This window comes from Passer domesticus, chromosome 9 (genome assembly GCF_036417665.1).
Source record: "Passer domesticus isolate bPasDom1 chromosome 9, bPasDom1.hap1, whole genome shotgun sequence".
Lineage (NCBI taxonomy): Eukaryota > Metazoa > Chordata > Aves > Passeriformes > Passeridae > Passer > Passer domesticus.
Window position 1 is genome coordinate 12,587,247 of NC_087482.1, and position 24,530 is coordinate 12,611,776.

General features: G+C 49.7%; 1 protein-coding gene across 1 annotated transcript; it reads right to left on the minus strand.

The window, feature by feature from the left end:
- Nucleotides 1–9,549: 9,549 nt before the first annotated feature.
- Nucleotides 9,550–19,096, minus strand: LOC135308293 (complex I assembly factor ACAD9, mitochondrial-like). The gene is made up of 14 exons (XM_064433233.1): nucleotides 19,069–19,096; nucleotides 18,814–18,911; nucleotides 17,733–17,907; nucleotides 17,061–17,134; nucleotides 15,764–15,839; nucleotides 15,004–15,074; nucleotides 14,554–14,673; nucleotides 13,800–13,928; nucleotides 12,967–13,046; nucleotides 12,352–12,478; nucleotides 11,571–11,648; nucleotides 10,956–11,084; nucleotides 10,138–10,210; nucleotides 9,550–9,687 (listed from the first exon to the last, which is right to left on the minus strand). Exons 1-14 carry the CDS (start codon nucleotides 19,094–19,096, stop codon nucleotides 9,587–9,589), a joined length of 1,359 nt encoding a protein of 452 aa, XP_064289303.1. The 3' UTR covers nucleotides 9,550–9,586.
- Between the last annotated feature and the right edge of the window lie 5,434 nt (nucleotides 19,097–24,530).

The window sequence follows — 24,530 nt, forward strand, 5'->3', positions numbered from 1 at the left end:
GAACCCCATTGGTTTGTTTAAGTTCTTCCCCTCCCCTGTAATCCCCAATTGGTTTAAACCTTGTATTCCCCGCCTGGTGTTCCACCCTCAGTTTCTCCCAATTGGCTAAAGATTGGATCCTGCCCTGGGACCCTGCCAAGTTTGTAGGTTGGTGTATGCCTTTAATGCAGTGTTGGTCTGCCCCTGATCGTCTGTAGAATAATCACCTTTGGAAAACATAGAGCAGACCTCACCCCGTTCCTTGTCCCTACCCTCAGGGCAGTCCTACCCCCAAGGCAGTCCAGCTGTGCTGTAGAGCAGCTGTGCCCTGCAGCCACAGCCCAGATTCGACAGTTTTCTGGGGGCGGCCCAGTGCCACTGTGGGTGTGGGCAGCTAGTGGGGCTGAAGAAATGGGGCAACACAGCACTTCCCAAATCAGCTCTTCTGCTGCAATAAAGAGATGGAGCTGTGACCCAGTGTCCTGGTGGTAGCAGCAGCAAAGCCCACCCGGCACCAGCAGTGGGTGAGGTCTATGCCCAGGAGCAGCCGTGGATGGCCACGGTGTGGGCAGGCAGGAGCCAGGCAGGGGCTGCTGTGCCCAGCGGCGGGGCCCCGAGGGGATGGGGGAGCCCATGCTGAGCATCCCTGGGCTGAGGGCACATTTCCTTCCGTGGCATCATCTGGGCCTGTTCTTCCTCCAGGGGCATGCCCAGGAAAAGAGGGAAACCACCTAGAAAGTGCATGCCTTGAGATCAATGGAATGAGGCTGGACTCTGAAGGAAGTCCTTCATAGCCTGAGGGGTGAGCTCAGAGCCCGACAGAGACTGAACCTGTGGCACTCCCAGATCTCTTATGAGCAGAGAGGCCATTTGCCCCCAAGCCTCATCTGTTCCCCCAGGGACACATGGTGAGCACACACAGAAGGTGGCTCAGCCCTGTTGCTGCTCCCTGAGTGTTATGTTTGGCTCCCTCTAAAGGCACACAGCAGCTTTGGATCATCTCTGTGCTGTGCAAGGGGCTGGGGGCCCCCAAAAATTGTGCAGGGAATTTATTGTATGTGGAAAGGTGTGCAGGGGCCGAGGGACACCTGTAAATTGAGCAGGGTTCTGGGGTCTCCTGTGAGGCACACAGGGGGATTTTAGGGTGGCGGAGGATACCCATAAGATGTGCAGTGGGTTTGGGTGTCCCCTAAAGTGTGCAGCTCCCCTGATGGCCTGTGTTGCATTACTTTTGTAAGCTATGGCATCAAGTCCTCCACTTTTGAAATAGGGGTCAAAGGCCAGCACAGCGCACAGCACGGACTTTGTGGGAGCGTGGCGGGGCTGGGGCTGCCTGCAATAGTGGGAATGGCCAACGTGAGATGAATTTTGGACGTGACATTGCTTTGGCATGTAGAACCATGAAATGTCTCACGTGTCCAATATTGTATAGCTCGGTTCTTGTGAAAAAGAGCTAGATTGCACATAGCTACCAGCAGGGACACACTCTCCTTGCTGGAAGGGCACCTCTTGAGATCCATTCCCACAAAAACCTGCCCCGGCCATGAGGTCACAGCAGGCTCTGGGCTCACAGCAGGCTGAGGACACAGCAGGCCCTGATGTCACAGAGGTGCCAGAGGTGCCAGAGCCCCGTGGTTGCACAGCAGCACAAAGAGCCAGCAGTCAGTCCCTGAGCACAACTGTTGCGGCAGCAGCGGCGGTGGCAGCAGCGGTGCTGACGTTGGGACAGCGGTGTCGGGACAGCGGTGGCAGCAAGAGCTGCGGGACTGGCAGAGGGCAAGGCACCATGGCCCTTGCTCTGCGCCTCTTCCTCCTGCTCCTCCTGGCCGTGGCCCTGCCTGCCAGGGCTGCCCAGGCTGCTCCGCTGCAAGCGCGGCGAGCAGGTGAGCCGGCAGCCTGGCTGCCCTTTCCCGGCACAGTGCTCCCTGCTCCCCGGGAAGCGCTGGGGATGGTTTTGCCCAGGGCTTTAGGGAGGGTTTCCTCTGTGGGAGGGAGAGAGCCCCCACGGGCTCTGGGCTCCTCCAGCCACCCTTCCAGGGATGTTGCACAGGGCCTGCAAAGAGGGTGGAGAGTGACCAGAGCCAGTCCAGAGCTCCCCAGGCCCCTGTGCAGCTTTGGCCTTGTCCACTGACATCTGGCAGTCAAGACCTTACCCGACCCCCTTGCAGTGCCCAGTTCCCTAAAGCAGAGGGGGATCCCAGCACACCATGGAAATGGGTCTGATCTGATCTGTGCTCCCCTCTAGACGAGCATGCTAGGAAGGCTTCTCCAGCAGCTTGGCTCCATGAAGAGTTCCAGCCTCTTAAGCCTCCTGAAGGTATGTTGTCAATGTTCCTAAAAGAATAATCATGCACAGCCTGGTAGGCACCAGGTGACAGGAGCTCCTGTGGCTGTTGAGTTACAGGTGTGTCTGCAGCAAAGACTTTTCAGGCTCCTTTCCTGGTTGCTGCACACAAGCCCCACTCCCATGGCAGGGGTGAGTAGTGTGTGCCTGCTGACCCCATAGGCTGAGCCCTGGTTCTGTGGGATCCTTCCCGGGGAAAATGCAAATACTTCTCTTAAGGTCCTCCAAGAGGGAGGAACAAACCTATAGGAGACAGGAAGTCCCTGGAGGCATCCAAACACATGAATAGGGTCTTGAGTGATGTGGACAGGCAGCGTGGTGGGTGCATTTCCCTCATGCTTCCCCTGGGACTCAGCAGCCGGGGGCTTTGGCTGCACATCTGGACACTTCGTGCCCGGCACAGTGGGAAGGGATCCATGGCAGCCTCGCTGCCCCGCTGCTGCTGCTGCTTTCACGCCCTGCAGGGCTGTTTCCCAGCCTGGCCTGGTTGCATCTTCTGCCCAGCCTCTGCAGGAAGGCATTTGGCATCAGCTGACTGGCTGCCCAAACTGCACCATGGGCCATGCCCACCCTGAGATCCCTTGCAACTTCCCGGTCACAGGGCATTTCCAGAGGGGTGGTGATTTGGAGGAGGGAGGGCCCTGGTCCCGCTCCAAAGCTTGGATGACTTCCTGAACCTTATTAATGTGTTTGACAAGCATTGCCTCCTGAAGATGCCGCCTTCCCATTGGGGAACAGCCCCACCTGATTCATCTGTCCCTTTTCCTTTCTACAGAGATGGAAACAAAGCCTGTGGTGAAGATTGAGTTTCCCGGAGGAAGCAGTGGTTCTGTGCCAGCCTCTGCTGCAGGAAGGGAGGCGATGCCAGGCACAGGCCCAGGAGGTAATTGCTGTGCCTCTGGGCCTGAGCCCTGCTGAGGCTTGAGCTGCCCTCTCTGCTGCTTGGCAGTGCAGGCACAGCCCCGACAAGACTGGCACAGCCCAGGGGAATTATCCCGAGCAGGCTCAGGGCACTCGGGTACTGAGCAGTCCTGCTGGGGTCCCTGCGTGGGAAACACTTCCTGAAACCTGGGAGTGACTGCACGGAGTGCGCATGGTGGGGAAAGGACAGAGGGGGAGAGCAAGGCTCCAGTGTGTCCTGAGAGAGCCTGGATATGTGCCCTTGGGCTGCGGAAGCTGTCCCAGCAGAAGGAGGGACGGAGGTTGGGAGGGACACTTGTGGCACTGCCTGCTGCAGTTTCCCCCAAGGATTTAGTGTGGATTTCCTCTGTGGGAGGGAGAGAGCCCCCACGGGCTCTGGGCTCCTCCAGCCACCACTCCAGAGATGTTGCACAGGGCCTGCAAAGAGGGAGGAGAGTGACCAGAGCCAGTCCAGAGCTCCCCAGGCCCCTGTGCAGCTTTGGCCTTGTCCATTGATATCTGGCTCCCACGGCCTTACCCGACCCCCTTGCAGTGCCCAGTTCCCTCAGGCAGAGGGAGATCCCAGCACACCATGGAAATGGGTCTGATCAGATCTGTGCTCCCCTCTAGATGAGCATGCTAGGAAGGCTTCTCCAGCAGCTTGGCTCCATGAAGACTTCCAACCTCTTAAGCCTCCTGAAGGTATGTTGTCAATGTTCCTAAAAGAATAATCATGCACAGCCTGGTAGGCACCAGGTGACAGGAGCTCCTGTGGCTGTTGAGTTACAGGTGTGTCTGCAGCAAAGACTTTTCAGGCTCCTTTCCTGGTTGCTGCACACAAGCCCCACTCCCATGGCAGGGGTGAGTAGTGTGTGCCTGCTGACCCCACAGGCTGAGCCCTTGTTCTGTGGGATCCATTCACCTGAAATGCAAATACTTCTCTTAAGGTCCTCCGAGAAGGAGGAACAAACCTATAGGAGACAGGAAGTCCCTGGAGGCATCCAAACACATGAATAGCGTCCTGAGTGATGTGGACAGGCAGCGTGGTGGGTGCATTTCCCTCATGCTTCCCCTGGGACTCAGCAGCCGGGGGCTTTGGCTGCACATCTGGACACTTCGTGCCCGGCACAGTGGGAAGGGATCCATGGCAGCCTCGCTGCCCCGCTGCTGCTGCTGCTTTCATGCCCTGCAGGGCTGTTTCCCAGCCTGGCCTGGCTGCATCTTCTGCCCAGCCCCTGCAGGAAGGCATTTGGCATCAGCTGACTGGCTGCCCAAACTGCACCATGGGCCATGCCCACCCTGACATCCCCTGCAATTTCCCAGTCTCTGAGCACATCTGGAGGGGCAGCTCCTTGGAGGAGGGAGGGCCCTGGAGCGGCCCCAATAACCTGGTCTTTCTCCTGAATCTTGTCCATTACTGAGACAAGCATTGCCTCCTGAAGATGCCACATTCCCATTGGTGAACAGCCTCACCTGATGGAGCATTCCCTTCTCCTTTCTGCAGAGATGGAAGGAGAGCCTGTGCTGAAGGCAGCATTTCCCAGAGGAAGCAGTGGCTCCATGGCAGCCTCTGCTGCAGGAAGGGAGGCGATGCCAGGCACAGGCCCCGGAGGTAATTGCTGTGCCTCTGGGCCTGAGCCCTGCTGAGGCTTCAGCTGCCCTCTCTGCTGTCTGGCAGTGCGGGCACACAGCATTACCTGACCCCCTTGCAGTGCTCGGTTCCCTATACAAGGGGATCCCAGCACAGCATGGAACAGTTCCCATCTGTGCTCCTTTCTAGACTGGGAACGTGACTTCCGTCATTTGTTAAAGCACAGTTTAAGGATCTTGGAGCTTGGTGGTGGTAGGTTATCAGCAACCCTTTGCTAACAGAGCAATCACAATCCAAGTGTAATCATTGTCCAGAGTAATATTCCTTTGTGATTTCCCTTAAGATCCTCCAAAGTTTGATGGATTCTGGAAATCCTGGCCTCCAAATTTGTACTCTTGTACCCAACAATGATCTCACAGGATTGCTGCCCGTGGGAGGAAGGAGCATTTAGCTGTCCATCTTCCTCCCGTGGGCAATGCCAGTGTGTCCTTCCGTGTGCTCTGTGCAGCCAGGGAGAAGAGCAGAGAGGGAAGGGGCCGGGCCCAGGGCTGTGCCCCGGGGCTGAGCCTTTGGCAGCTCCTTTGCCAGCCCCAGGGAGCCTGAGCTGCTCCTGCTGCCACTGCCAAGCCCTGGCCCTGCCCGGGGCTGGCTTTAGAGCTGCTGGCAGCTCCAGGGAATCCTTTCTGCCCTGACTGCCCTGCAAGGGGCTCCTTCCATCCCAGTGTGGGGCCACTGCAGGCACGAGGTCCCCCTGCCCCTGCCCCTGCTCCTGAGTGGGAGGCAGAGCTGAGGGAGTGCCTTGGAGGGCACCAAGAACCCAGGTGCCCTCACTGCCACTCAGGCCTGAAGGAGAACCTTCAGCAGGGTCAAAGGAACTGTTCTGTCCTGCCTTTCTTTGCAGATGACCCTGATGATGATCCTGATGATGAAGATGAGCCTGTTGACAAAGATGATCCTGTGGACGAAGACTATCCTGTGAATGGAGACGATCTGGATTCCCAACGCATACCCATTACTGAGCCTCTGGGAGATGCTGAGGGTAGGTCAAGGCCTTTCTCCTGGGAGAGCTGCCAGCTCAGAGCCCAAAGCTGGGCCAGGGGGGCATCGCTGCAGGTGCCAGCACAGAACCATGCACGTGTGTGCCCTCACCCTGCGCGATCCCCTCACCGCTCCTGCGGCTCAGTGGTGCCCGTGCAGATCAGCAGAGATGGCAGAAGCTTCTGTGGCTGTTGTGTTACAGGTGTGTCTGCAGGGAGGACTTTGGTGGATGTTGCACGCAGGCCCAGCTCCCATGGCAGGGGTGAGTAGCGTGTGCCTGCTGACCCCACAGGCTGAGCTCTCGTTTTGTGGGATCCATTTCTGGGAAACGGAAATATTTCTCTTAAGGTCCTCCAAGAAGGAAGAAGAAACCTATAGGAGCTAGTACATCCCTGGAGGAATCCAAACATCTGGAAAAACTCCTGAGTGGTGTGGACAGCCAGCGTGGTGGGTGCATTTCCCTCAGCCTTCCCCTGGGACTCAGCAGCTGGGGGCATTGGCTGCACATCTGGACATGCCATGGCAGGCACAGTGGGAAGGCATCCATGCATCACAGGCCATGCACACCCTAAGATCCCCTGCAATTTCCCAGTCTCTGAGCACATCTGGAGGGGCCGCTCTGTGCAGGAGGGAGGGCCCTGGAGCAGCTCCAAAACGCTGGCCATTTTCCTTCTCCTTATCCATGTCTTCAACAAGTGTTGCCTGGAGCAGAATGGCACAGCACAGTGGAATTACGGTGTGCAGGCTCAGGGGTTCGGGTACTGAGCAGGCCTGTGCCCAAGGGCAGCAAGGTGCCTGCAGGCCCCAGCTCTGGGGGAAACAGGGAGTGAGAACGTCCTGCCTGTATCCACTGTGCTGCCAGCTCAGCAGTGCAGCTCAGCACGGGCTCATGCTCCCCATTGCTCCCACAGATGCAGCCGGCACCTCAACACATTCTGACATCATCTGGAAAAGCATGAGAAGAGTTTTCTGCTGGGGAACACCTTGTTTGATTAAGTTGATGGCCATTGTGGCTGGTGCGGCACTGTGCCTGATGATGTGCTGTGCAGCAATCTGGTATTGCTGGAAGAGAAAATCGTGAGTGTTTTGCGATTCTCTGCCTCAAGCAGCTTCCTTTAAATGCTGCTCATAGTCAGGGAACATTCCCAGAGAGTCTGCAGTGGAGCTGTGGCCAGTCCATGATTCTACAAATAGCTCTGCGGAGCTTCCATTGGCCTCTCAATTGCTGGGCCTTGTCCTTGGGGCCCGCTGGGGCAGCAGCCAGTGCTGGCTCCCACTGAGGCTGCCTGGCCAAGAGCAGCCCCAGGGGCACGGGGCAGAGGCAGAGGGAGGTGGGGAAGAGAAAGAGCAGGGCCGAGGTTGCCCTTGAAAGGCAGAGGCGCTCTGGGGCCCGCTCCTAGCCAGGGACCCTGCCCAGAGCCGTGCCCTGCTGGCCGGGGCCTTGAGGGGCAGCTGTCCAGCTGGGCCCAGCTGTGCCAGCAGCTCCAGCCGTGCTGGGGAGCCTTGCCAGCTCTGGGCCCTGCTGTGCAGGAGGCTCCCTGTGTGCCACTGGCAGCTGGGGCCTCAGCCTGCTCCTCTCTCCACAGGTGCTCCTGTGCATCTTCAGAAAATGATCCTAAAAATAGAGACAACGACAACTTGACAATTTATCCCAGCTCTTCACTTCTGCCCCTATCTGCCCTGCCGTGGCTGCACCACCATAATGAAGGCATCCCCAAATCCACCCCTCCTCAACGAGACCCTCTGCCCCGGAGTCCCCTGGTCCTGTTCCCCGGCCAGGACTGAAGGTGGGCAGCCCTTGTCTGGCAGGGCAGGGCTTGGCCCCTATTTTATGTTTAAATAAAGAAATAGAGTTTTCACAGCTATGTCCATGTGGTAGCACCAGCAAAGCCCCCCCGGCACCAGCACTGACTGAGCTCCATGCCCAGGAGCAGCCGTGGATGCCCACGGTGTGGGCAGGCAGGAGCCAGGCAGGGGCTGCTGTGCCCAGCGGCGGGGCCCCGAGGGGAAGGGGGAGCCCATGCTGAGCGTCCCTGGGCTGAGGGCAAATTTCCTTCCGGGGGATCATCTGGGCCTGGACCTGAAGAGGCACAAAGGGATATTTTGGGGTCCCTGCTGAGGGGTGCAGGGATCCCTCATGAGGCACAAAGGAGTATTGATGGCCGCTCCTAAGGTGTGCAGGGATCCCTCATGCGGTGGGCAGCAGGGTTAAATTTGAGGGGGTTTTTTACTCTTCTCAGCACAGCACAGGGACACTTGGCCGAGGTTTTGCCAAGCTGGGAGAAAGCCTCTTGCAAAGGCTTGGGCCCAGCCTGTGGGCAGAGCGGGCGGGCGCAGCCCATCCCCTGGGCCAGTCCGGGCTGCTCAGGCCGGGCCGGGCCGGGCCAGGCTCGGGCCCCAGCAGGGAAGGGCCGCGGCCCTGGGCTCTGCTGAGGCTGCTGAGCTCCGGCCTGCCCTGTGCTGCAGCCCAACACATTGACAGCCATGGCCGTGCCCTGGGCCACCGCAGGCACCCGGGGCTACAGCTGAGGCCGCGCCTTCTGCCACTGAAGGGAGGCTGGCTCTGTTCCCTCGCAGGGCACAGCTTAGCTCCCAGCACCTTTGTGAACCTGCCTGCCGGGCAAGTGCTGGGGGGCAGAGAGTTCCAACCCTTCTCACTGGGAAGTGTGTCTGATTTTTTTCCCTCTAAATTTGTGTCCTGGCAGAGGTTTAAGTTTGCTTGCTCTCAGTAGGGCGCTTTTCTTCTTGGCAGTCAGTGGGGCTTCAATGCAGCCAGGGTTGAAGGAGGATCTCTGGCCGCTTGGGCTGTGGTTGTGGGACTGGCTTCATCCTTCCTTTGGCTGTGATTTGCACTGGTGCTTGTGCAGGCATTTTACAGTAACTGGCTTCAGTTCTTTCCTCTTGCCCCCAAAAACCGAGAATAAACCTGTTTAGCACCAATGTTTGGGCTCCCAAACAGAACTGTTCTCATTCTACGAGTGTCACAGACACATTTTATGAAAAATCCTTTTTCCAGGGTCTTTTCTCCTGTGAAGCTGGGAAGCTTCAGCTTCTCCATGTTTTGTTGCTTTGGAATGTGATTTGGAGAATTGTTACCCAGCATGTGAAATTGTTTTTACTTGATGAGCAATGACAGCCACCTGTGTTAAAGCTGTGAACAGTCACAAGATTTGTTATTCATTCCTTTGCTTTCCCTTCCAGCTTTTTGATGAATTCTTTCTCTCTATTTAGTATAGTTGTAGTGTAGTACTTTAATATAATATCCTCATATATCAGCCTTCTGAAACATGGAGTCAAGATTCTCATCTCTTCCCTCATCCTGGAATCCTCAAACACAGGTATACCCAAGTCTTTCAGGCTTGCTCAGTGAATGAGCAGCTGATTGAAGTACAAAAATACTGAGAAACCCCACAGTCCCTTCCTAGGAAGAAACATCTCCCCATCTAAACCTCACCTGTCTTTATCCAGTTACAGGGGAAACAGACATATATATATATATATATATATATATATATATATATATATGTATGTCTGTAATAAAATAACTTCAGCTTTAAATGAAATCTCTGTATTTATCCTTTTCCTATGAAATTTTGGTTAGAAAGAAGTTTTATTTTACACAGTTACATTTAGTCAGGACATTAAATAACAGATGCTTTTAAGATGCCAAATACTGGAACTGCAGCAAATTCCTCCCTGACTGACATTCATGTGTGCCTGCTCTCAGGAAGGAATCAGAAGGTCCTGTCCAGAGGGTGAGAGCAGATGTATGCCCTCTTCTCCAGGATCTGCTTTGCAGCTTTTTTAATGGAATCATCCAGGTTTTCATCAGCATCTGTGGAGAAAGAGAGAAAAGTCAACTAAGGGACCACAAAGAGCTGTTGTAAATTTCTTTCAAGAAGTGTTTTTGAACACAAATGCAAGAGTGTGAGGGCCAGGAAGAAATTGAATATTTTCTTCTGAAAAAGATTGGTTATTACAGACTGAGCTTCAGAGAGCCAATGCCCAACTGGTCAGTACTTCCCAAAGAGTCCAAATCCCTCATTTCTATCAGCTACTTGTCAGAAGTATATACATGAAATGTAGATATTATATTCCTCAATAAGGAACGCTGGCAGTTGGCTTTAGCTATGAAGTGAAGAGACTCTTTTCAACAGGTTCCAGCTCTGCTGCTTGTTTCAATTAAAAGCGGAGCCAAACTCTTCTGTTGGTCACATCAAACTCACCTTTTTTTGATTATAGTCTGAAAGACAGAAGAGCGTAAGAACTATTTTATAGTACTTACATTTTTCTAATTGAGCCATGGCATAATTATTCTTGAAATAGGCTTCTGTGCAGAAGATATTTGTAAGAAGCACCTGGAAAAGGAGTAAAACTGAGTTTAAAAATAGTGAATGAATTTCATAACAAAAACCATGTAGTAAGAATACAGTAATTTAAACATCTCAAAGCTCTTTGATGATGGTGCCCTGAACCCCAGTCATGTGCAGTGCAGCCTCAGCTCTCCCTTTGAGGCCAGAGAACTGCCAAGGCTCAGGGCTGGGATGAGCCTTCACCCAAAAGCTACTCCAAGACTGATTGGGAATCAGTCCAGAGCAGGGCTCACACAAAGAGCAAAGTCTCAAGGCCAAAGCCAAACCTTCATCATGTTGGATTTGTTTTCACACTGATCTGGAGCAAATTTTTCTTGACCTGCAACACCACTGTTACCATGAAACTTTACATGAGCTACTAAATAAGCACTGTCCTTTCCTGTCCTGAGCTGTGCTGCCCAAATACTGTTGTGCTTATGTGTTTTTATTAATGATTATATGGAAAGAGCTTGGGAAGAACTGCATGGTGTTAACAGATTTGAGAGAACGTGCAGAGTTGTGGTGAGGTTCTAAATGTCTGTGTATGTGTTAAAGAAGTATTTTAAACATGTTGAAAGTGTGCAGCTCAACAAGCAGAGCCCCTGAGAGGCTCTTGCACTCTGGCAGGTTTAGCCACGTTCTGCTGCACTTTTATGGGAGAGTTTGCTGTAATTCCCCAGAGATGCAGCCTGCCTGCTGCCAGGAGCACAGCCTGAGTGGGTGGGAATGGTTGGTGCTGAGGGACACTCACCTCGTGGTCATGGTTCCTGAGCCCGATGCTGATGGAGCGGCTGGCCCGGGAGATGGCTGCAGTCATTGCATACAAATTAATCACCACATCTGCCACTCTCTTCAGCACCAGCTGCTCATCCACTATTGTCTGGGAGAGAGAAAATCATTATCTGCTTGTGGTTTGCCAATTTAAAACTTTAACCAAATATCACTGTCCATACTTCATGTTTAGGTCCAGCTTTATTTCGCATAAACCAGTTCTAGCCTAGGTCAGAAATTATCATTGTTAGTTTTGGGTTTACTAAGCTGCACCTTTTAAATTCTACTTGTAAAATTGTAATATTGATGTGTGCCTTAAACCACTTTGTTAAATGCCTGTAGCAGCAGGATTTGTGCTTACACAAGAAGAAAACAACCAATTCACTGAGGGTGCTGGTACTTTGGTTTTGGTTCTAACAATGTAACTTGCCCATTACACTGAGTACCTAATGTCAGTGTGTTTTCTCACACCCAGTGAGAAGGTGTCATGTGAAGGAAGTGCTGGTCCTGCCACACTCAGTCCCCTTCAGGTTCCAGTGGGGCCCTGAGGATAAACTATTCAGTAACAAAGACAACAGACAAAATAAATAGTTACCTTGCCAAACCTACTTAGCAGGCCCCTGACTGTAGTTCCAAAATAATAAACGTTTTCTTCAAGTTTCTTGGCATTCTCCTATAAAACAAAACACAAAATAGAACAATTTGAGTAGTCTTATAACAGAAAAGCAACATACCCCCACCCCCTTTAAAGAGGATACTGGATTTTCTCTTTTTTAACATTCATCCACCTTGCTGCCAAAAGCCAGACAGGCACATTTCTTTCTCTCAAAGATCCATTACAATTTTCTGGAGTTTACTCTCAGTAACTTTTAGTATAGGCTTATGATAACAAAAGTAACTAACAGAACGCCCCATGAAAAATATACCTTATCTTTTTCCTATTAACAGAACATTCATTTTTGGTCATAAAAACCTTTTCCTAAGTGATTAAGCAAGTATGTGTATGTGTAATTCACAGTCATTCTGACCTGAAACTCTGTTCCAATTAAACAGGAAAAACTCCTGTTTTGTAACTAACCTTATAACAAAGGGCAGCTATTAAAAACGCTTTCATATGGTGAAGGCTCAATTTATACAAATTATCCAAATGGATCTAAAACTGGATTTGGTATAAACACAGGCTTAGAGCAGCCTTCATCCTCCCTTGATACCTGGACAATAACTGTAACTTCTTACCCTGTCATGGTGCCAACATCTGCTTACCCTGGAAAATCTCACTGCCCCTAGGTATACATTTTGGTTTGCAAAAACAGGAGATGAAATTGTGGCAAGCAGCAAAGGGAACAAACACAAGAGCTCAGCAGAGAGGCCCTTACCTGGAGGCTGGGATGCACCACCCCACTGTCACCTACAAGCCCCAGATCCACCTTCCTGCCCAGGGTGTCCTGTAACCTGGTCAGGAACTCCCCCAGCGCCACTCCCACGTTTCCTTTCTTGATTGCTCTGAAATGTTGGGGAAAAATGGCTGTTAAAAAAAATTCCAAGAGGTTCAGACACAACCAGTTGGAATTCCAAATACTTTAGCACCAAGTCCTGATCCACTGCTGTGAAGTCTGGAGAACAACTGTGGAGCCTTAAGAGTCATCAGCTGCTCTCCAAGACACCCACAAGGAATTCCAGAGACCAGTACTCAATATGCACAATGCAGCTGTTGTGTCAATACAACTTCATTCAGATACAAAATATTCATTACTGGTCTTGAAAGAAATAATTACAGCTTGTGTAAAAGTCCAAGATAAAATGCATTAAATGCTACAATTCCTAAATCTATGAACCATCCCATTAAAAACACAGAGTCCCTGTAACAGTGAACTTTTACAGACAATAAATAGAAATACTGCAGGTATTCCCTGCAGTTTGTCCTCTTATCTATAAAGTTATCTGATTCTGTTTAGTTTATTTAAAACTATTAAGAATAAATAAGAACATACTTAATTTTGTCAGTTAAGATCTTCCCTGCATGCTGCATCCCTGTCAGTGCAATGTACATTCTCAGGATTTCATTGGTGCCCTGGAAAAAGCAGAAGAGAAAGTGAGAAGGTGGGTAACCAGAGTTTACAATAGTGTTTTCCAAGCAGGTCTGTTGTGCCCCTGTGCTCTTCCCACTGCTCCAGTATCACATGATGACTCTCCCCACACATAAACTGCCGCCTTTTGCTTTATCTCAGTTTTAATTCTGATTTCATGGGGCATTGCAGAAGTTGAGCCCCTCATCATTAAACACACAAATATACCCCAATGTAAAAGAAAACAGACAAAATGCATTTTGATTAAAAATGCTCTGCACTGTTCCAGTGAAGGAATATTTGAATAGTTGTAGAACTGCTCAAAATGAGCTGAGTTAAAATCAAGTCTGACAGTGACTCTGATGTGCACATGATGGGTCACTGACAATCCAGCTTGGAAAGAGAACAAGCTTCAGAACCAACCTTTCTTTTAATTTAAATAGCCATCAATAAGTTAATTAAATGTCTAAGTTGATCTTTTATGAGTTTCTCTGCTTCTCTTGTGAGAAGCACACAAGAGGAAAGGTTACTGCTGTAACTCACACTGTGGTCAGTCTGTAAAAGCCATCATAGCTTATTTTATTATAGGGAACTACTATTGATATTCCAAAGAAAACAAGGTTAGTCCTGCAGTTTTACTCTTAGAGACTTTGCAGCTGAAGGAACAAGATCCTGGTCAATCAAACCTTCAGGTTTCTACTCCCCTTTATAGGAGGTGTGAACTGCAGTTTGCAGAAAAAGGGGATCCTGGTACTTGCCTCAAAGATGAGCAGGTTCCTGGTGTCTCTGAGGTAGCGTTCATAAGGATAATCCTTCATGTAGCCAAGGCCTCCAAGGATCTGCAGAGCCTCACTCACACATGCCCAGGCACCTTCAGAGCTGAACACCTGCCATGGAACAGGGTTTGATCAGCAGAGAGTAGATAATAAATCAGCAATAAACACAGGATGCCCTGCTCTGGGGTTGTATCCACAGGACACTGCTGCAGCGTTTTTTGTGTGTTACACCGGTCCTGGAGCAGTATCCCTGTGGCTCAGGGGTTTGTCAAATTTAGTGATGCAATGCACAGGGCACTCTCCACATTCCAGGGACAGGGGCAGCCCCACACAGGGAGAGCAGCTGCAGCTGCTTGGCTGGAGCCCAGAGCAGGAGTTTTCTGCAGTGACCATGAGGGACACCCTGACAGCCACAGCCTGGATATTCCACAGGGTTTGTTGTGCCATCAGCTCCCTGGGAAAGCTGGCACAGCAGCAGCTTGGCCAGGATGGCAGCTGGAGTGTGACTGAGTGTCCCAGTGCTCATGTGAGGCCTCCTCAGACGCCAGCTCAGCGGCTGTGACATTCTCAACCTGTTCCCTGCTGGTTTTATTTTGCACGAGTCTGAGCTTGTGGGGTACAGACAGAACAGTATCTGTCATTCCACCTGGCTGCAGTGCTTCTCTCCTCTAAATGCAGCCCTGAGTTCTCAGCCCTCTGCAGGCTGAACACTGAGCCTTTTCCCAGCCCTGGTTACCTTGACCATGGCAGCCTCGACGGAGCAGTCAGGGAAGCCTGGCCTGTCCATCATCCCTGCAGTCAGGTAAGCCATGCTCTCCATCACGTAGGCTTTCACAGCCATCAAACAAAACTTCTCCTGCCACACAGCAACAGGAGGAATCGTACAGAAATTCAGATGCAAAAGTCCACAATCAACCCTCAAACTTAAAAAGACCTGCAGTTCTTATATGTTTTACATCATCAAATTAATCAATCAATAAAAAGTACCACTTTGAAACAACAATAAATAAAAAATACTTTTATACATTTATCATTCTGGACATTTAAAAGATCAGTGTACAGAAGTCAGCACCAGGTTCACACAAATTTCTAGCAAATCCTTTAAACCAGTACAGCCAAAATACACCCAATGCAATCTATGTCCTGGCACTTCGCACAGAGATTTAGGTGTTTCATGTTTTGTTACCTGAATTAATCCAAACTGGCTGAGTTTCTTATTGAATTGTTTCCTGGTGCAAGCATACTCTGATGTCAGTTCTTCAAAGAAAGAAAAACAAGTCATTCTCAGAAGGGCTGTGACAGACCATTCCAGCAGCTGGTGTCCTTCCCTGGGCGGTGACATTCCAGTCTGTGCCCAGGAGCCCCCTGGCTGTTCCAGAAGCAGCACTTTGTGAAAATCACCCTCACACTGATGTTGTTGACCAAGTGTGGGACCAGCCTGTCAAAGGCTTTTGAACCAGAGGTATGAACCTGTACTCTTAAGAGAAGTGATCAGGTTTGGTGCTAATTGGTTAGAGAGACTTCTGTTACTGTTTTGGCTAATAATTGGCAGAAAGCAGTTTTAGCCCTAGTTACTGTGTGCAGCTTTGAGCCAGTTATTCAGGTGGGAGGTTCCAGGGGAGATTACACCTTCTAAAATCAATAGTACGGAGGTTTTTTTGTTGGGAATAACATTTTACCTCAGGGAAGTCCAACAGAGGCAATAACCTCCCACTCTATGAACTGAATCTACACTGTACAAAAGGAAAAAGACCTTTATTTCAAAACCTCTGCAAGCAGGCTTTTAATTTAATTTTTCAAAACCATATTTTCGTGTTTTAAAGATATCAAAGCCTGTTATGACAAGGTCAAGACTCCTGCTCCCACTCTGAATGTCTTGCATGATCTGCCTCAGGCAGAGCAGTTTCTGCTGGCACCCAGCCATGCAGAGCTCCCAATTCACCCACCTATCAACTTCTTAATCATTCCAGCAGATGCAGTGCCCATGCTAAATCTTCCACTGTTGAGGATATTCATGGCAACCTGTGAAGAAACAGATGGGGTTTAGGCCACATTCTCCTTAGGTCACTGCTTCCTGCTTCTGTGTTCCCTGGATTTCACTCCTCACTGGGACACACTGCCAGTCCTGGAGAGTGCCCTCACATCAGCCACCACAGCTCTCAGCATCCCAAGGAAAATGCTTCAAAACTGGGCTTTTCCTGCCACCCATTACATCCAATTTTGTATCTGAAGTAGATGATCCGGTGACTTGGAAATAATCTCTAATTAGATGAAGGTAAAATGTAGATAAAAATGCATTTTTCTGCAGCTGGTAAACAACATTCCAGCTGGACAGCACGGCTCCAGTTTATCAGATGAAGAAAACCACAGTATTTCTCCTTGCAGCTGACCTGTGATGGCTGCTCTCTGCCTCAGGTGGCTTTCAGCAACACATCACAGAAGGGATAAGAAAGGAGGTATAGAAATGAAATACAGACCAATAACGTAAAAAAAATAGATTTTGGAGTCTGGTGTCTGTAGTGTTGTTTCTCAACATGGGTGACTCATGTCAAAGCCTGTTAGGAAAGAAGTCACTGTCCTACATTTTAACTTGTCAGGAAGGCACCATAACAATCTTCTTTTAATCTCTACTACATTAAGGAAAATAATTTCTTTTAGCACTTAGGCCTGGACTTGCCTGCTACAGCAGGAATAAGAAATGGAGAAGGAGTAAGAGCAGGTTAGCAACTCCCCAGGTCACACTCTCAGAGAAAGGTTACACAGCAAGGCCACCTGTGGTTTTCTCTCCTGGGGTCCTGCCAGCATTTCCCTGTGCAACAGGGCAGCCCTGGAGAAGCACCTGACAGCCAGGGCACCTTGGAGCTGGGCATGCCTCCAGCACTCCCTGTGACATCCACACAGCCTGTGCCAGGGTGTCTCCCTTCCCACATTCTGCTCTGGAACCAGCAGAGGACATGTCCTCCATTCAGGGCAGAAGGGCAGCTGAAGTCACTCCCTCTTCTGAGGGGACACCACAACAAACAACCAAAAGCCCAACAAGAAGAGAAGAAACACAGAAATCTGAGATGATGGCACACTGTGCACTGTCCAGTGACACCAATTTACAGATCAATGGGGGAATCTCTCTTCCTGTACCCTAGAGTGTGGCAGTGCTCACACCACCCACAAGGAAACTTCAGCACGGGGGGAAACAGCCTCCTTCAGACTTCTATAAATCACCAGTAGTTATTCTCCACTGCTTACCTTAAATCCCCCTCCAACTTCTCCAATTACATTCTCTATAGGCACTTTGGTGTTTTCAAAATGTACTTCACAGGCTGAAACACAGAATTAACACTTGATCAAATATGACACAGAAATACTTAAAAGACATTCAGGAACTTAAGTCACTATTTGTAGCAGGAAATGAAGTCTTCCTAATGCATTGTTTATGACAGAATTATACATGCTTCGCCAAAGAAGTGAGAATTTGGGAAAAGGCTGTAGTTGACATCAGTTATTGATGTAAAATATTTAAAATATTATGAATATACACTGTGTAAACAGAGAACTACAGTTTGGTCTTTATTTCTAGTTCTAAGGAACTGACTGAACAGTCACCAAGATGGTGAAAAGATGCAATCATTACAAAGCTTAGAAGAGCTGAAGAACGTGGACTTCTAGATTAAACCTATTGGCCACTGAGACTCCTGAATAATTTCTTTCACTGCACAGTGAATGAACTCCACAAATTGGATTTCTTATTTCAGACCCTGCGTCAGGAAGGGCTCCTGGGAAAAGCCAGCTAAAGAAACATGAAACTTATACTGTAACATGGAATACGTATTGATTTGCCCCTGAATTCAGATGATCCAACCAAAATAAAACCTTAAACTATGAAAACAAGTTCTGCTAACAGTTTTAGGTGGCTCTTACTGTTGGAGCCTCGAATGCCCAGTTTATCCTCGGGTTTCCCATGGGTGACACCCCCGAAGTCCCGCTCCACGATGAAAGCAGTGATTTTATCCTTCACCTGCCCGTCCTTGTCCACAATCTCTGTCCTGGCAAACACTGTGAAAATACTGGCCAGGCCACCATTGGAGATCCAGACCTGTTTTGAGAGAGGGAAGATGTGTAAGAAAGGTAAGTGTGCTGATTTTGTGGGCACAGCCCTCCAGGGTTTTGTAACAGGCTGGGAAAAGAACAGAGTGCTGAAAAATTGCTGTTCCTTCCCTTCAGTTCTAATGAGGGTCTGCTCCCAGGGTGAGCACATTTCTGAGGAGAGCTGACCACATGTGCTCAGTTTAGAGCAACTTTAAAACCAGAATGTAGTATCAATATGCATTAAATTAAAATCCACAGTGCATTTCCACAAAAGCTGGTCCATCCTGCTGCTGCTGGCACCTGAGAGATACAGGGGCAATGCAGACTGGACAAACCCTGTGGCCAAAAATTAACTCTGATGAGAAATTCTCTGATCAGCCTCTCCCCCAGGGTGGGTCTCTTCACACCACAAATGGATCAACAACTACAGACCAAGTCTGCAACGCATCCAATACTGCTGAAACCAGGACATCTCTGATTTCTTCAAGACTGGCTTTTGTCACGGTTTCTTTTAACAGAAAGGTTCCAGGCAGACCTATTTCTAATTAAATATCAAGTTGTATTTTAAAATCTAGCCTGCAGAATGAAGAGATGTCAAATACAGGTTCAGGTTTCCTTTTACCTAAGCTGTCATGGAAGGGGCTGATTTACTAAGAAACCAACCCGCCCTGAAGCTGAACACACAAATGGCCAACAGAGAAAGAACCCAGGGTAGTTTTCCATTTTCCTTACCAGGAGTTTAATGCAGTAATTCTCTAACAATAATTTTCTAGTCCCTTTGTGCCTAATCTTTTTGACAGGGTCATTCTCCTCTAGCTTGGAAACCTCCCAGTTCCAGACTGATGCAAAAGACAAGAACACTTCCTACATTTGTAAGAAACCCCTTTCCTGTTCCCAGTCTGTGAGTAGGTACCTTGGAGCCATTTAACAGGAAGTGTTTCCCATCTTCACTCAGGGTTGCCCTTGTCTGGATGGATGCAGCATCACTCCCACTAGAAAACAAACAAGTTACTAATGTTTAAAGAAGTAAACACGCTTTAAAAAAACAAAACTGCATATTCCCCCTCTTCCTATTCTGTAAAAAGGAGGGGGTCTCAAATAGCAGTATATAAATTTTAGCTTTTAACTAACAAGGAAGCTCACTAGATTGAACAGTTCTAAAAGTTACCTGAGGGGACATTTCTTCTCATTACCATGTTATCAGGATTATAACCTGACCAGACTGTGTAGAATGCCACAAAAGCAACATTTTGGAGCTACACTTTGAGCTATGTGAACACACAATGAGCCTCTCACTTAAGTGACAACAAAAATTCTTCCTTTTAGTTTTGGTAGCTCCTTCAAAACAGGCTTTTATATTTTGAATAAGAACTGAAAGCATCCCAGAACAGTCACAGCACATTATTTCTGACGTAGCACAAAGCATCCTTTCAAGTAAATGAATTCCTGGGATGAGAACAAGAATCAAGGATTTCATGGACACTGCCAAAAGCAGCATGTTGGGGAAAGAGTAATTGGAGTGTTCCTTGAAATACCAAAACTAAGCCACAGATGTATATACTGAAGCCATGGGCCCCAGATAAAGAAGCCTGAAGGTATGAAGCAATGCAGCTAAGGCAGTGAGCCCCTGTGGGGCTGTGGGGCAGCAGCACCTGCCGGGCTCGGTGAGGCAGAAGGCAGCAATGTGCTCCCCCGAGGCCAGGCGGTGCAGGTACTTGGCCTTCTGCTCCTCGGTGCCAGCAATGAGGATCCCCTGCAGAAACAAGCACAGGAAACTTTGCAGCATCACCCTGTGGGAAAAGAGAGGGAGCTGACAAGCTCCAGCATGTTTAGAAAGCTTCATCTGCAAGTTTTATGGCATAGCAAGAGACAGTTTAATCAACAAGACTGTATTATTTGTCAGTCATTAAAATATTTTTTCATTAGCATTCTCTGCTCAATTCCACAAGGAATCTTCTCTTGCTATAACAAACTGAGTGTGGTTTCAAGCTTCTTTCTGCCATCCACCCAGCACTAAAAAGGTAAATACCTATGGCTATATTCAAGTTCAAAACTGACACACTTTCTCTCAGATGAGTTATCTCCTCTAGGCCCCCCAACATGCAGCCCCAGCCAGCCAAAATTCCTCTTTTCTGAATTCTTTCCTTCCTCATCACCTGAGCCCCCCTGATACTGTTTCAATTCTATTTATTCTAGGTACTTTAGACAAGTTTAGCCAATTTGAAAAAAACCAACTTGGACTCATTCACCTAAGAACAATTATCCTAATAGTAACTTCCTTGTGTACTTCCTATGCAGCCTTTCTGTCTCACACTGAACCAGTGGCAGAGGCTGCTGCAGACACCAACAACCTGATTTATGCTTTGCCAGTAATTCTGATTTGCTCCCCCTAAGCCCCACATTTTTCACTTCACCTTTTCCATGCAATCTGTGCAGAAGCCCTGGCCCCAGAGCAGCAGCATTACCTTCAGCCCAATGGCCTGGTGAGCTGCCAGGGTCACTGCAATGGAGCCATCCAGGGAGCTGATTTCTCCCAGACGTGCATACATGGTGTTTGACAGGCCCAGCCCACCTGGAACAGGCACCAGGTTTTATTTCAGTACATTTTTTGTGCCACTTCCCCGCTCCCCCAAAAATCCATTTCAAGTACAGAAATACAGGAATGTAGCAGCTTTAACTGGAGAGGTACAAAAGCGGCACAAAATGCACCCCTAGATGTTCTTCTGTGGCATTTACTCACCATATTCCTCTGGAATCTCCATGCCAAAGAGACCCAGGTCCTTCAGTCCTTGTAAGGTTTCGGGTGGGATTTTTGCATCTTGATCGATTTTCTTCGAGTCCACTACAAATACAGAATTTTTTCTCATTTAACACTGTGTTTCTCAGTGCCCAGAGCAGCTGGGAGGCTACAGGATTCCCCCACCAGGGCCACAGTCACTCATGACCCTTCTCATTCCCAGCTTCACAAGAATTTCTTCTTTCTAGCTTCAGCCTGACCATCCTGTTTGTCCTCACCACATATTCAGGAAAAAGACTTGCAAATGGGAAAAATACAGCATTTATTTCATTTTCTCAAACATTTCTACTGGTTCTGCATGCCAGCAGATTCCAAGACTGGAATAAGCAAAGTATTTTCAGGATTCTCTATCTGAACTAAGTCTAGGTCGTGAATACAAGAAAAAAAAAAGTACATAAATGAGGAAATTAGAAAATCTTGTTCTTAGGAGATTTTAGATTCTTGGGGGATTAAGAGAGCTGTTCTGTACCATGGCAGTGAAAACAAACAGGAATCATACTTTCTCCAGACTCCATAATTTGACCCTTTTATTCCTTCCCTAAACATCAGGCTGTTTACTCCATGAACCATGTTCCCCCCCACAGAGCAAAGAGTTAAAAAATGTAATTTGGATAAATCCTTTATTTACTGTCAGTGAGCAACACTACAATTTTACAGTTAAAATCACCTGGATCTTGCCAATTGTGATGTGTGACAATCACTGGCTTCTCCAAACTCCTACAGAGTTTGGAAAACCTCTGTCAATGGGAAGGCTGAGACAGTGCTGTTTAACTGCCCCAGAAATTGCTGTCTGTGCAAACCACTATTCTGCAATTGCTCTGGAATTGGCTTATCCAAGGCAGCACGAATGGAAGAACACCCTGCAATGCTCTCTGGAATGCAGACGGGTAATAAGGCCTTTCCCAAATGGAATTATTACTCTAATACTGAAAAAACAGAAATGCTTTTGATTTTTCATAACTCCTCAACGAGCCAGCATTTCTGAGTATCTCTGCTGCATTTTGCCACGGTCAGTTTTAGCAGAGTAGGACAGCTATAAAGTTCTAGGAACTAGAACTAGGAAAAAAAAATCACAATGTATGAAGTAGTTAGAAGCACAATTCAGCTGAGCTAAAACCAATTTCAAATCCTATCTTTATCCCAGAATTCTTTTACATCCTTGGTTTTTCCCCTGTTTTGGAGATTTAATTCTTCTGATCAGCACCCAAATACTTCCCAAAAAAGCCACAAATGGACATGCTACAGAATCAGCATCACTGTGTGAGCAGCAATAAATGCATAAACTAAATTAAATGTTTGAAACACCTTATGGAACTGCTATAGTGAAATAATTTTGTAATCACTAAATCACTTGCATGGATAAAAACACAATAATATACCTTCTTCATTGAAGAACTTTTCAACAGGTCCCACAAACTGGTTGATTTCTGCCAGTTCTTCATTGCTAATTTCTGGGTAAGGAAAAACTTCTTCCTAAAATAGGAGAATAGGAGAATTATTTAATAATTTTTAATACACGAACCATGCAGTTAAAATAAAAATCATGGGAGATATGCCTTGCAAAGACTCTAAAACACTGTGCAAATTAAGAATTGTGGAAAATGTCCCGAAACAGAAATAGGGCTCCACAGGACCCAACTTTATTTCACATCAAAACCAGACCAGAGGGTGTTAACTGAACAACAGAAACATGAGGGAGAAATCAAGAGATCTTTTAAGAACCACGAGGATGCAAAAGTTCTTCATCACCCATGAGTTTTAACCCTATTCAGGGACTGATAAAAATGAGTTTGATGTTTCCAAAGCTCAGCCCATGAGCACTGTCCCTTGCGAACACCCAGCACATTTCACCTGCTAATGCCTCGAGGACAAAGGTGAGTGAGCCCCACCACTCCTTATCATCCCCAGGGTGTTCTGGCCATGAACTGGAAGCAGCACAGCCTGACAGGTTGGAATTGGTAAAAAATACAAACAAGGAACACAAGGAGTGGGAGGCTACGTGAGAAGAACACTTCTGATTTTTACTGCCTTTCCCCTTTTAAACAGAAGAATTTATCTCTGTCCACACAAATCTGTTCATGGTACTCTGAGCAATATATCAGCATCAAAAATTCAGGACCTGTGAAATGTTAGAGGTTTTCAGAAAGCTGCTGTGTTGAAACTTGAGGGAAGAAACACCCGAGACACATCTGTAGAGGGGTTTAACACAGTGGAGCCTGAGTGCTGCCTGTTTTAACACCTTATCTGACAAGCTCCATTGCAGGAGACTTTATTGCTCAACTTATTTCAGTGGATTTGAGTTATTCCTTCTTTCCGTTTACTTCACCCTGCAATCTCTGATAAATGCACACTCTAAGCCCTGCAGTAACAAACTCTGCTTAATACAGCGTTCCATCTCAGATTTTAACTTCTTTGTCCAGTGGCATCTCAAGGCACCACAAGAACACCAATCTTTCCTACCAAAACTGTAGGCAGAGATTTACATGAAGCCTCCATCCTTGAAGAACAACCAGAGGACGAAGCGATCCAAGTTCAGCGGCATGCCCAGAGGGGGAGCACGGCGACAGGCAGCGCCCAGGGGACCCGCCGGGCTGGCAGGCACAGGGGCTCTCGGCGTTGTTTGGGTCACTCTGAGCCCCATCGCCTGTTCTGTGTGCAAAGGCTCCCTTCAGTTACCCGGCTGCAGCTGAGGGGCACACAGAGCCAGGGCAGGGAGCTCCGCAGGGCTGGACCCGGGGGCTGCGGGGCAGCCGGGCCGGGCCGGGCCCTGCCGAGGGCTCACAGCAACGCCCGCAGCCCGGGCTGGGATGAGCAGCTGGGAAAGGCCCTGGCGCTGCTGCGGACGAGCCCCCGGTGCGTGCCAGCCCCGCTGTCTGCCGGTGAAAGGGCAGCGACCCCCGGGCGCGGCCGGCCCCCACCGCCCCCCGCGGACCCACCTTGCGCAGCGTGCCGAGGAACAGCTCCTTGGCGAAGGCGCGGCGGGGCGCGGCCGTGCGCAGGCCGCGGGGCCGGCCCGGGGCCGGGGCTGGGGCTGGGGCTGGAGCTGGGGCCGGGCAGAGCGCAGGGCCCGCAGCAGCAGCAGCACCGCGCTCATGGCCGCGCTCGGCGCTCCGCTGACGGCACCGCCGAGCGCCCGGCCCCGCCGGGGCGGGGCACGGTCCGCAGCCCCACAGCCCCGCGGCCTCACCGCCTCACGGGGCGGCGCTTCGCTCGCAGGAGCCGCGGGGATGTGCTCCATCCGGGTGACCTGCGGCGGGCACGGCCCCACAGCCCCGCGGCTCCTTGCTTCGCTCGCAGGGCCCGCAGTAACGCCGCTCACGGCTTCCTCACGGCTTCCTCACGGCTTCCTCACGGCTTCCCTGGTGCCCTCCCCTCCCCGGCCCGGCAGCTCTTGCCCGAGCCGCACGGTCCCGCCGAGAAGCAGCTCTTGGTGCAGCCTTTGAATCGCCCTCATGAAGCGAAAGCCGCGGCGCAGGCCAGCCCGCGAGCAGCACCGCAGGCAGGGATCGCTGCTTCCCCTCCTGGAGCTGCGGGACACGCTGGGCTGCAGCGTGGAAATCGCCCCCGAATCTCCCAAATCCAAGCCTAACTCCCCCTGCTCCGTGTGTCGGGAGCCGGGGCAGGATGGTGTGGGCAGCTCCAACCTCCCCTGAGCGGCCCCGCACTCCTGCAGCCCTTCCCGCACATAAACAAGTGTCAAAGACCTGTCTGCTCGCTGTGCCCTGCGAGAGCGCTGCCCTGCACCGAGCATCCCCCTCCTCCTTCACTTCCCCTGCCATCCCTCTGGCAGCGGGTTTTGTCTTTTTTTAAAAACCCAGGTGCCAAACCTGTGT